The sequence below is a fragment of the Aythya ferina genome, assembly GCF_964211825.1.
Source record: "Aythya ferina genome assembly, chromosome: 1".
NCBI lineage: Eukaryota > Metazoa > Chordata > Aves > Anseriformes > Anatidae > Aythya > Aythya ferina.
In genome coordinates, this window is record NC_140296.1 from 18,530,171 (window position 1) to 18,542,199 (window position 12,029).

A 12,029-nucleotide genomic window follows, 5' to 3' on the forward strand; every position below is an offset into this window, starting at 1 on the left:
GCTTTTTGTCGTGACTACTCATGGAAATGTACTGTTAAAGGCACTAAGAGCATGTTTAAACTTCTTTACTTCAGCTGTTTGGACTGTTTCTGTGCATAAATAGCATGTAACTCTGGACTGTGAGGAGTACCTGAGCATGTCTGTAACTTGTTCCTAGGTATATCTGTGTATTAGACATAACCATGTATAAGCAAAACTTAAAGTACTGAGCTTGTTTCCTCAGAGCAGGGTGAAATCACACTTGCTTTTGCTTTGGCAGCTAAGTTAATTTGTGTTTTCTCTTGCTTCTTGGATTTAAAGGTAGAAAAGAAAAGGTGTTACGGCTTGCATTTGTCTACCATTTTACATTCCATTTGTATTCTAAGGTACACAGGCATGGAGGTGTTCAGTGATTTTACTTTAAGCTTTTGGATCATTCTGTTTGGCATGGAGAGTCACTAAAACCCATTTTCTACTCCCTCTCTAACTTGTTTTGTTGCAGTGGCTGATCTGCCAGTTAAGCAAAGTTAGGTTAAGTACCTGCTTCGGATACTAACTGCATCTTGTAAAATCCTTGCATTTCAACAGCTCTAACAACTCATGCATTTACAACTGGGGTCTTCTAACAGCTTGTCAGCAAAGGCTGAGTATTGCCAAAGCAGTTGTATTTCTGAGATTTTTTTTCCCCAATAATCTCTTCATTAGATGTAGCTATAGCAACAGAAACCACCTGCTTAGCTGCAGGAATAAACTTACTTCTTTTTCTAGGTGCTCACAGTGAGTTTAAACAGTAGGAACCTTAGCTTGCTAACTACCTGTGTGTGGTGCTGTGTTAGAATGTCATGAAGAAAGTGAGACAGTGGGCCCGAGGTCACAGAATCCCAGGATGGCTGGGGTTGGCAGGGACCTCTGGAGGTCACCTGGTGCCAGCCCTTCCCAAGCAGGGACACCCAGAGCAGGCTGCCCAAGCAGCTTTTGGAGCTCCCCAAGGAGGAGACCCCACAGCCTCTCTGGGCAGCCTGTGCCAGGGCTCCGTCACCTGCCCAGCACAGCAGTGCTGCCTGGTGCTCAGGCAGAACTTGTATTCCAGTTCCTGTTTTTTGCCTGTTGTATCTGGACACTTCAGTGGCCATGAAAATCGAGACAGTGCAAGCTGACTAGAAGTTAAAGAAAACAAAATGATTAATGATCTATAGCTATTCTTCCATTGTATTTGTGTAACGATCCTCTGATTGGTTTGCTCTCCTTTGTACCAATCACAGCACAGTTTAGTGTTAATTCCTCATGCTGGAGTGTTCATCACTGCCTGGCTATTCTTTGGTTCTGTTCTATTTCTTGAGTTTAAAAAATCATGCATAAACATGTTCACTCTATACTGAATGGAATAGATGCTGAAGTGCTTCGAATTGAAAATGAAGCAGGAAGGAGACAAAGTTGCAGAAACTGCAGATAGAAAATTCGATGAGCTTCTAACTTCTGTCCTGTCAAGGTAATGTTCTCATCTGTGAGATAGGGGCAATGGGCGAGTTATTCAGATAAAAAGAGTAACAGTCCAGGATTTCTTACTACAGTACTTCATAATACCTGTATTTAACTCTTACACAGTATTTGTTCTTTCATAGTGGTATCTAGTTCTTGAAGCTAGCTTGTGTGGTTGGAAACCAGTAGCATGTTCAGCTTCTGCTTTCAAAGAAAATCTCAGAATAGCATTAATGACTTTCTTCCTGAAATAGCTTGGGGGGTGGGGGTGATGCTGCCACTAGGGGAATGATCAGTTTAAGGAGAATAACTTGAAGAATAAAGGCTTTCTGCAAGTGTTCAAGCTGATAAAAAAAAATAAAAAAACATTCTTTTAAAGAATATTTGTCTTCAGCTTTTTATACATTAAAGCAGTACTTTAAGCAGTGCATGTCTGTTGCAAAGCTTAGTAGTACAGAAGAGCCTCTGCAAGGGGCATCTAATCTTTAATCCAACCATTAAGCTTATCATTTTTTTTAGGAGTTGGACTTGATGATCCTTGTGGGTCCCTTCCAACTCAGGACTTTCTGTGATTATCAGCTGGATGCATGTGGAGGTACCTGTAGGCCTCAGTGGACGTGTTCTTAAAGTTTCTTCACAGAAAAAGGTTCACGGCTGTGAACTGTTCTGCTTCCCCTGATTTATCTTAGCTTTCTGTGCTGTCTGCACCTAACTATAAGAATAATGGTATTTCTGTGAGATGCATCCACTTTGTGGTATAAGTGGCAATTGTACTTTGTAGGCAAAGTTGGAATTTGCACTGCTGAGTGCTTACTGAATTCTGAAAAGTAGTGTTTTTTCCTTAATACAGGAAAAAGGAACTGTGTGCAGAATTGGTGGAGAGCATCAACAACTACAGTGCTGATGTTGCAAAAGCTAAGCAATTAATTGAAGAGAAGAAAAAAGGCTTGAATGGTGCTGTTAGGATAGCAAGGGAATTAAAAATTACACCTTCTGTAATAACCTACTGTGATCTGACTCAGGTAGTTACTGTGAAATTTTTGTGAAGAACAAACTCATATTTGTATTGAAAGCTTCCATGATGTTTTTTTAGTTCGATTTAAATATTGAAATTTCTACAGTCATGTACTCTGCCAACCCATCTCTACACATGCACTGCCAGTCTAAATTTGGCCTTGGTCACAAATCAGTCCTGTGACTCTTTTTAAACAAAAAAGGTGGGCCTGGTCTCAAATAGCTTGCTATTGGCAATGGCAAATGGAGGGGAGTGACAGGAAACTGAGCCAGTAGTGTGTGAAAGGGCAGTGTTCTCAAGATCTTAGGCTCAAGTCTTCCCCATTGTAAAGTTCTCCAGCCTTCACACTGAATGAACGACACCAGAGTTCAGTCTGTTCTCCTGGTCCAGGCCTCTGCTTCTATGTTTGTTCCCTGTCATAGCCTCTACTTATAGGAACATGATACCTGCTGTACTGTATCAGAGCAAAGCTCCTGGCACTGAGATATCCTGTCTGTGTCAACAGAGAAGGTGCTTGGAGGAAAATCTAAGAACCTGGGCATGTAGAGGTTAAGGGTTTTCATTGTGTATGTGTGTACATCTGTATTTTGCCATATGTGGTGACAGCTTGTTCCATGTTCTGGTACTTGTAATGAGGTGTGTGTAGAGTTGTTCCCTCTGTCATTCTAAGTCTGTCACCTGGCTCTTTGATTTGGAGGCTTTGTAGTCCTTGTGTTAAGAAAAAAAAGTAACAATTGGTCACCAGCCATTCTTGCATGCAGCTTGATTTTTTTAAATTCATGTTTCCTGCAGTCACTTACTGCTTTCCATGTGAAGAAACTTGATCTCTCTCATCTGACCCAGGAAGGAATTCCAATCCCTCCTTTCTTCATGCATTTGTTTGCTCAGTGTGAACTCTGGAGGCTGGTGCCCACCTTTTTGTTTAGAATTTACCTTCCCAGTGGCTGTTCATGTAAAAGGAAATGTCAACTCCTGCTTCTAGTCTCATGCTACAGCTACAGAATACCACAGTGTTAAAGCCTTGTCAGTGCAAGACATAACTGACTATATAAGATTAACAGTTGGCTATTGGCTGTTAATGAGTAAACTTTTTGGTAGAATTAAATATGTTATACTCAGACCGTCGTATCATAGTTAATAGGCACCTGCATAATTCTCTGTGTATATTGCAGACTAAGACTGCGCTCCTTAATTTCAGGTTATTCATGATTTGAAGTTGCCGGTTGATGCTGAGCTCTCAGCAGTGAATAGTTTGAAGGAAAAAACATCTCCAAGGTAAATGACTGGAGTGGGAGGTATACTGGCAGATAAATAGGTGTGCTTGTTATTTTAATTACAAAAGCTGTCTGGTTAACAGTTAAGTGGCATTAATTAAGCTGCCTGGCTTAAATAGTTCTGAAACTGCTAGTTCAGGTGTGTACAAACATACTGCTGAAAAGGCATGATTGCCTTCATCTGAGGTGTCAGGAGAAAGCACAAAATTTGATGCTATATAAGCAAATACATGCATTAATATATTCTGACAGACCTGTGCAACTTCTAAACACTCTTCCAACTAGAAAGTAGGGAAAACGTTGGTTTAATTCTTTTTAAATAAAACTTTTTAACTTCAACAAAGACACCAGTATGTAAGAAGAAACTAATGGTGGTAGGTTAAGATGCAGAAACTCAGTAAGTAATGTAGAACCACTCTGTATGAGAAGTAGAGCAAGAGGCAGGAGAGTTCCAAGTGTGAATGTGAAAACAAATGAGCAACCAAATTGATTCATAGAAGTGGAGAAGTGAAATTAGAGTAGCTAATCACATATGGCATGGAGTAAAAGATTGAATTTTGTGCTGAAAGATGTGTATCACACAAGACATGTTTGATGTATAGGTGTCATACATCAGTGATACAGGTATTTGTAATGTTTCTTCTCTCGAGATTTCTCCTGAACACTGATGAGATCACATCTTTTTTAAAGAATCTGGGGAAGATAGAATGGGGAGCATCTGGATAGTAAGTATTTCTTAATGAAGAGGAACAGGTACAGTAATTCAGTGTTTCTTAATAGTTAAATACTTATTGGAGACTAAATTTTAAAAAGTCCATGTTTATTAGTTTTTGTGTAAAGAACCAAAACTTTTTGTTAAATGCTTGTGTTAGCATTCCAGTTGATCCATTTCAATTTTACTTGTTTTTCACTTAACTATATTCCCTAGTTTTTATGCTGTTTTATCAGCTTTAATGTTGATTGATAATAGAAGTGTTTATCACTTTGGCATATGAAAATTGGTTCATGAAAGTGTAAATTTCAGATCAACAAATACTGGAATGTGTAGTATTCCAGCTTCATGATCTAAATACTGAGCATGTATGCCAGAACAGGTGACATCAAAAAGTTGCAATTGCTTTCATATTTGTCCTTTTCATTTTTTTCCTGTGTTCTTAGACAGAAACTTGAAAAATGGAATGGAGTTGTTGTGAAGGCTCTTCTGGTCAGCACTGGTTATGTTAAAAAGATTTACTGACTGTAACTGTCAGTAGTAAGACATCTAGCATGTCTTTTTTTTTTTTTTTGCATGAACATCTCACACTACTGATGTCTTTCAAGTGCTTTGTGTTCATACCTGTGCTGTCTGATTATTGAAGCAGGGACAATTCTGTGTACTCAGCTGTGCCCAAGAACGTGTACCAGTTCTGTGCCAATTCTTTCTAGGTTTCAGAAATCCTGTGCTGCTGTCTTGGTATTGGAAAAACTACATAATAGAGTTTTGTTTCAATGAGCTTTCACGAGGTGTTTTCAGAACAGTGATATTTTCTTAATAAAACCTCTGGTTTGACTTGTGTGCTTCTCTGAAAACAGATTGGATTAATGTGTCTAAAAATAAACCTTTTCCCAAATACAGTGAAGATAATGGACAGAATGCTCTTAGCCTTGGTGACAAAAAAGAAATGCCAAGCTCTGATACTCAGCTCTCTGTAGACAATACGATTCCACCACCTTGCAGAGAAAGTAAAATAAAGGCTTGGGTGAATAAACCTGGTGTTCGCAAAGCAGTGAAAAATGTGCAAGTACAAGAATCACTTGCTGTGGTACCTCATCAGAACACTCCTGCTCCACCCAAGAGCCCGTCCAGCCCAGATGTCATCATAGAAGAAATAATTGAAGATGACCTGGAAAGTAAGTTCCTGAATACCTGATGCTTACAATGTTCAGATGGCAAGCACAATGTTACTTACGTTTGTAGTTAGCTTAGTGCAAGCTGTGCAGTGATAACTGTATTGTACTTTATTTTACTTTGAACTCCTGTAGTACATCTTTCACTTCATTTAGCTTGCCTTAGGGAAGATGTTTCTCACAAGCTTTTTCATGTCTGCCTGGATGGTTCTTCAAATCTCTTAATCATTAGTCCCCTTCAGAGCGTGTCATTGGCTCTGTTCTGGCAGTTTGCTGGGCTTCTGAATCTTTTGAAGGCATTGTCATACCTTACCTGGCAACAGCAGTTAAGTTCTTCAGCTTGTTAGCTTTTCCCAGGGCAGTGTTGGTATAGCTCACAGGTCCAGCCAGTGGTACTGCCCCTCTGGTTGCTGCTCGACAAGACTGGATCCAGAGCGCTGTGCCCAGTCTTGGACCCTGCAGTACTGGCAGTCAGCAGCACACTGGAATGAGTCCTCTAAAGTCCTCCAAGGTAGAGTCCAGGAGGTGGCAGGGCAGAAGGCATTAGGAATAACTCGGAACGTGGAAATAGCACTTAAGGGGGGAAAAAGAGGACTATGGGGGGTGGTCAGTGACCAGTGCACCTGTAATGAGAAGAGCAACATCTCTGCTTGGAGTGGGTACAAAAGTAAGCTCAATAGAGTTGTAGGGAAGTTGGATTTTTCACATTCTCCAGTTCTATTAAAGTGGATGAAGCCACTTCAGAACCAACAATGGCTGGCTTTGAGAAGAGCTAATACTGTGGTACTTCAGCTACTGCTGTACCTGCTTTGAAATAAAGGAACAACTCAGGGAACTGGTAATTTACTTCTCACTCACAGAAGTCTGAAGAACTAATGAACTGTTCCTTGATCTTGTGAGGACTGTTGTTCACCCTGCTGTTTCTGTGAGGGGAAAAAAGTCCCATCAAACATTTCTGCCTGGAACAAGATAGAAAGGCTTCATTCTTATCAGGTGATGGATCTCACTCCTTTGGCACACACCTACTGTTGTGGTACTAAATGAAACCTAAGTGGGTTCAGATCTGGTTGGGTACCAAGAGAGCATTTCAAATGGTTTGCAGTTTAAGTGGGAGGGTCCTAAAATAATTTTTTTAAAAAAACAACTTGATAGTACAGATTTATGTTGCATTTAGTAGCAAAGAAGTTAGTACTAATTAGGGATTGAGTCTGCAGTCTGTTAAGATTGGGTCAGGATTAGGATACCAAATGCACTTCAGAAGTGCTTATGGAAAAATGGACTGTAGTTTGATAATGTATTGAGTTATGTTTCAGTTAAGCAGAAAACATCAGAGTGGAAAACAACTATACTGATGGCAGATCTTTAGGAAAATTGATCAGTGTTTGTGGTGATCAGTCTGACTGCTGAATGCCTTTTCATAGACTGGAAAAGAGCAACACTGGTAGATGCAATTGCTTTCCACCTCATGATAAGGATGTTGCGTTATTCTCACTGACAAAACAACCTTGTTCTTTGTCTAAGGCCAGGGAAGGGTTTGTTCCTAGAGGCTATTCTAGCTAAGCCAGTTAAGTTCTGTGTCTGGGCTGGATGCGATTCTCCTAAAGCAAAGCTGTCCTGAACTGTTTAGTATTGAATAATAGTGGTTTCTTTAGTGCACTTCAGCACTTAATTGTAAATTTGAGCCTTTGTTCAACACGTGTTGATAGCTTTTTTCCAAAAGTTTTTATGTGCTGTATGAGTGAAAGATCTGGCCTCTCTACAGGACCTGGACTTAAATAATCACCTGGTCTGAGCTGATGGCAACTTCTCTGTCCACAGGAATAATGTTTGCAAAGATGGAAATGTGAAAAGTTGGGATAATGGTGATCTCCTTTATGTTTTTGTTCAGTGTTGTTAATTCATCCCATGTTTGTCAAGGAATATTCGTGTCTTCAGATCCTAGTATCTATTTCTCAATAAAGGAGTTGCTGCCTGTGTTAACAATCTGTGCTCTCTGAAACAACAGAAATCATGAAGCTTGCTGTCTTGTATTCACACTGTCTTGAATTCAGGATAAATTTAGGTGCTCCTGTCACTCAACACAAAGGATTTTAGCATGTGCCATCTACCTGTTGTTGCTCAAATGATGTCATTGCAAGGGCAGATGAGGTGGTAGAGGAAAGCTTTTAGATCAGGCACCAAACGAGGGGCTGTAGATCAGTGTAGCCTTCCATGCTTCAGACAGAGTATGCCCAGAGGGTTCCTTCCAGAAGCACTCATTCCTGGGGTGCTTCTGTCACATTGCATGTAGGAGTGACAGGCTTCTCCCTGAGCTTACTTTTAAGTTTTTTTTCCCCAAGTAGTTGAAATGTGACAATAAGACAATAAATTCCTTCAGCTTGCAATGAAGTTTTCACCTATTTATGCACATATTCAAAAGCCTTAGGTACAGGGTAAGCTTATTTAAAGGCGAAGTGAATACTGGAAGGTTGTAATATTAAAGTGGGAGAAACTACCACCAGCAGTGACGTGGGGCTACTTAGAGGAGGCAGGTGACATTAGTGGCCTTTCCAGCTGCTTGTACCTGGGTGAAGTATCATTCCTGGAGCTCTGCACATCTGTTGAAGCACCATACACCATTGCTGATTCTCAAACATGAGAACTGCTAAAGCATTTAAGCAGTTGAGAGGATGCCTGCTTTGGTGTAAATAGATGCTGTTGGAGTCTTCCAGGAGGGCATACGCACATTCATCTCAATTTTGTAGAGTAAATAAAGATGCTGTCAGTGCTGCAAGGGCAGAAAACCTCTTACCTAATGTCTTACCTAATGTGACACAGATGCACTCTCACAGTGGAGAGTGCAGATTGCCAGTCCATCCTGAGTTCTTGTTTCCTCTGTGTTCTTGTCAACAGATAGTGTGGGATTCTTCCATAATGAAGTTGTTTAACTTCAGCATGTTGTTTTTCTCATTACTCCACAAACATACTGGGTTTAACAGTCTGTGGTTGGTCACTTGGAGAAGGTGGGGATGATATGTAGGAGCATTTGTGGAAGCCTATGTTGTGTTGAGGGTGGGGTAAATTTCTTGATCCAGCTGTCTAAAAGAGCGTATTCAATAATCTCAGTGGACTTTACAAAATGGTCAGAAAAATCCTTCAAGAAGCAGTGTAAAATGAGTTAGGCCTGTCTTCAGTTGTCTTCATGATAGGATTGTAACACTGGATTTAGTATGTGGGCTGGCCGTTTATACATAGCCTCTATATCTATTTCAGTACATCTATTTCAGTCACACCAGGTATGAAAATGGTTACACACAAAAAAAGGATAGCAAATTTCCAGCTGGTCTGTGCCAACCCCAGAGAGGGCCTAGGAAGCAAAGTGGGGAATTAAAAGCATAAATATTTGTGTCCATGAAATGCCCCAGACTTTTCAGATGTGTGGGTACAATGAACTTGACCCATCACTAATTAATCCATGCTACTGAATTACAGTAATACTTGTCAAAGGAGCTCCTTACCTTTTAATCCAGGCATCCTTGGAGTCAGCTAATAGTTACTCTAACAGACCTTGGGAAGGCTTTCAAGGATAAGTTAGAGGGGCAGGGATGCGAGCGCTAGCCTTGTTTTCCCCTCAAGTCTAATTATTGGCCATCCTGATAGTAAGGCCCTTACCTGCAGAGCTGGGCTCTCCTTGCAATGACCTGGTGTCCTTCAGCTTGCGTACCCGGATGTGTATAACCCCAAAATCCTCAGCAGAACTTGAGTGGTAGCATGTGATACAAACCAATGCTGTGTAGTAGCATGATGGGTATGAGTGTTAGGAAGTTTTTATCAGTCTGCAGTGTTAATGCAATATGTGTAACCTCTGCATTGTGCTTGCTGCTTTACTGCATATGTGTAAATAATCACCTAATCTAATTGACTAAACTTCTCTTCTAAAACAATAAACAGAGCTTTCCCCAGAACGCCACAATGAATGGAGGAAGAAACTTTCCAAGAAGGAAACACGTTCTGAACACAAAGCTGGTTAGTGATTTTCCTGTCTAGAAAGAGATTCTGATTCTAGAGATTCTGGCTAGTTAACGCATACTTGTTGGTGTGTAAGAGCAGTCACCAGGCTCCTGAATTCCTTCGAGCTCAGATTAGTCTGGAAGGTGCTTATACTGCTCATGTCATTAGCACTAGCAGCGTAACTTAGCAGAAATGCTCCCTAATCAGCTCTCCTTACCAACGTAAAAACTATCCCGCTTTTGACGTTTGTTCTAGAATGACTTGATTAGAAGATGTAATACGCTAAGTCCCAAGCAACTCTCAGAAACTCAGTATTGGCAGTGTCTCAGCACGTGGTAGATACGTGATGTGGTGGCATCAGCTTTCAAATAACTTGTACATTCACTAGCTGCTTTGTCAGAGTTGTGGCACAGTAGTAGGGAATGCAAGTAGTTTGAGTTCGTAACTTCTGTGGAAGTACATCATAGAGAAATTCTAATGCCCATAGTGAAGTTGGACTGTAGAGTTCGCTGCCGCTTCGTTACAGCGCAAAGAGTTTTTGTGGAGAAACATCAGTTATATCTGAGCCTTCCCAGGCTCTTACGTTTGGGCTTCTGTCATGAATACACTATGAAAATCAGATCCCAGAGTTGAAATTATCATAGAATTGTTTGCTATGATCAGTTTTATTAGTAATATGCTGAAATAAGTGTTCCAGAGCTTTATGGATTATGGAAAGGACAGTTCAAAGCCTTATCAGTGGTCTAGCAAAGTAAAATGCATGCTTTTCCTAGTCTACTTGGGACAAGCTAGAGACTGATGCAGTAACACTGAATTGCTGTACAAAAGCGCTTAGGATTTCTGTTCTCAGAAGCAGCTGTATTAAGCTTTCCAGCTTACTTTCTAGGAGCTTTGTACTTCTCTGTTAAGTAGAGGGAATAAAAGCTCTGAATTACCTCTGTAAGTTCAGGAGGCCACTTTGTAAGTATTGAGACAGCCTTCAGTTTTGCAGGGTGGCTCAGGGGAGGTAGTTCTTACTCATTAAAAAGAACAAACTTAATCAGGAGGCAAATGTGTAACTCGCTTGAAACAAGTGCAAGCAGACTTCACATTGAAAGCTGCTTGAGGTAATGAGATATTACACGATTGCAACATAACTAATCCCATGTCTAATAGTGTCTCACTGGAGTCACTTGGACAGCGTTTGATCAGTGTGGTTTTTTTGTCTTGCTCAGGTTCAACAGAGCTAGTGTTTGTAAGCCATGTTGTAAATCCATGCCACTTCTATATTCGTCGGTACTCGCAGAAGAAAGAAGGTGCTTTTTTGGAGGAGAAATTGAATAACTTCTGTTGTTGTAAAAGTTCCTATTTCTTGCCTTCAGATGTTCTGGAACTAGGTAAATGAATCATTTCTAAATGCGTGAGCTAGCTTAAATTACCATCCTTTAGTATATCTTCTTCAGTAAGGTCTTCTTTCTCTATTTCTTTTTCCTTTCCCATTCCTTTTCCAAGGAAAGTATTTCAGTGTATTCTGGAATCTACAATTAAAACTGTTTTGTAAAGTAGACTTGTATTAAATCTTAAAAATGGAAATTACGGAAACACAAAAAAGTTTCTTCACTAACTGGCCTTACCAAATCCAGTGTATAAACTAACAGCAGGAACACGCCTGGCTGTAAATGTTGATGTCTTCCAGTGTTAGGTGATGCTTGTTAGCTGTTAAGGTCTTTTTTAGAATACTGATTGTAATGAACAGACTTGTTCTTTCATTACCTCAGTAAATTTGCTTTCTCTTATGCAAGCAACGTGCCACTTCTGGTAGGTAGATGGTTTATGTTTACAATTCACTGACTGGATAGAAACCATTCTGCAAATAAAATGAAAGACAAAATAAGAATGTATGGCTAAGTAATTAAAAAAAAATACTCGGCCTTACATGTTGACAATGTTACTTATTCCTAGAAGGTGTTCAGAAAAGTGATAAAAAGTATGTTACAATCCTGAATACAGAGCAGAATCAAAAATCACATTGGAAAGTATAGGTGGTTTTATTAGTGTTTTTTCTGAATTTTGGAGATGAAAATAGAAAATTTTCAATTGAAAATTGATGAACATTGGGTATGTTATGCAGAAGTAGGGAACTTGTGAAGTATGTATATTTTCGAATGTTTTGATGTTTGTGGAGTAGACTTTTTTTCATGCAGGTTTTCTTATGTGACTTTGACAGAACTATTTGTGACTCGACTAGACTTTAATGGCATTTCAGTAAAAGGTATAGAAGGCTTACCAGAAATGATTTGTTAATATAAGCCAACTGTCTCCTAGCTGCACAGACATTGTGTAAATGAATGAGGGGACACAGATACTAAGACAAGGTTATTAATGTTTTTGTGTCTTTGTTTAGCAGCACTGATCTTACTACCTGT

At 39.9% G+C, this 12,029-nt stretch overlaps 1 protein-coding gene across 3 annotated transcripts in view; it reads left to right on the plus strand.

Annotated features, from left to right (window-relative positions):
- Positions 1-12,029, plus strand: part of RNF17 (ring finger protein 17) — a 45,093-nt gene that overhangs the window by 6,553 nt on the left and 26,511 nt on the right. For 2 of the 3 annotated variants that reach the window (XM_084491906.1, XM_084491905.1), the window contains exons 8-14: positions 1,368-1,468; positions 2,309-2,480; positions 3,672-3,748; positions 4,398-4,472; positions 5,363-5,637; positions 9,565-9,639; positions 10,839-11,000. In XM_084491906.1, coding sequence (XP_084348032.1) covers positions 1,368-1,468; positions 2,309-2,480; positions 3,672-3,748; positions 4,398-4,472; positions 5,363-5,637; positions 9,565-9,639; positions 10,839-11,000 — 937 coding nt within the window. The remainder of the gene's footprint in view (positions 1-1,367; positions 1,469-2,308; positions 2,481-3,671; positions 3,749-4,397; positions 4,473-5,362; positions 5,638-9,564; positions 9,640-10,838; positions 11,001-12,029) is intronic. The other variant, XM_084491907.1, reaches the window with a different exon arrangement.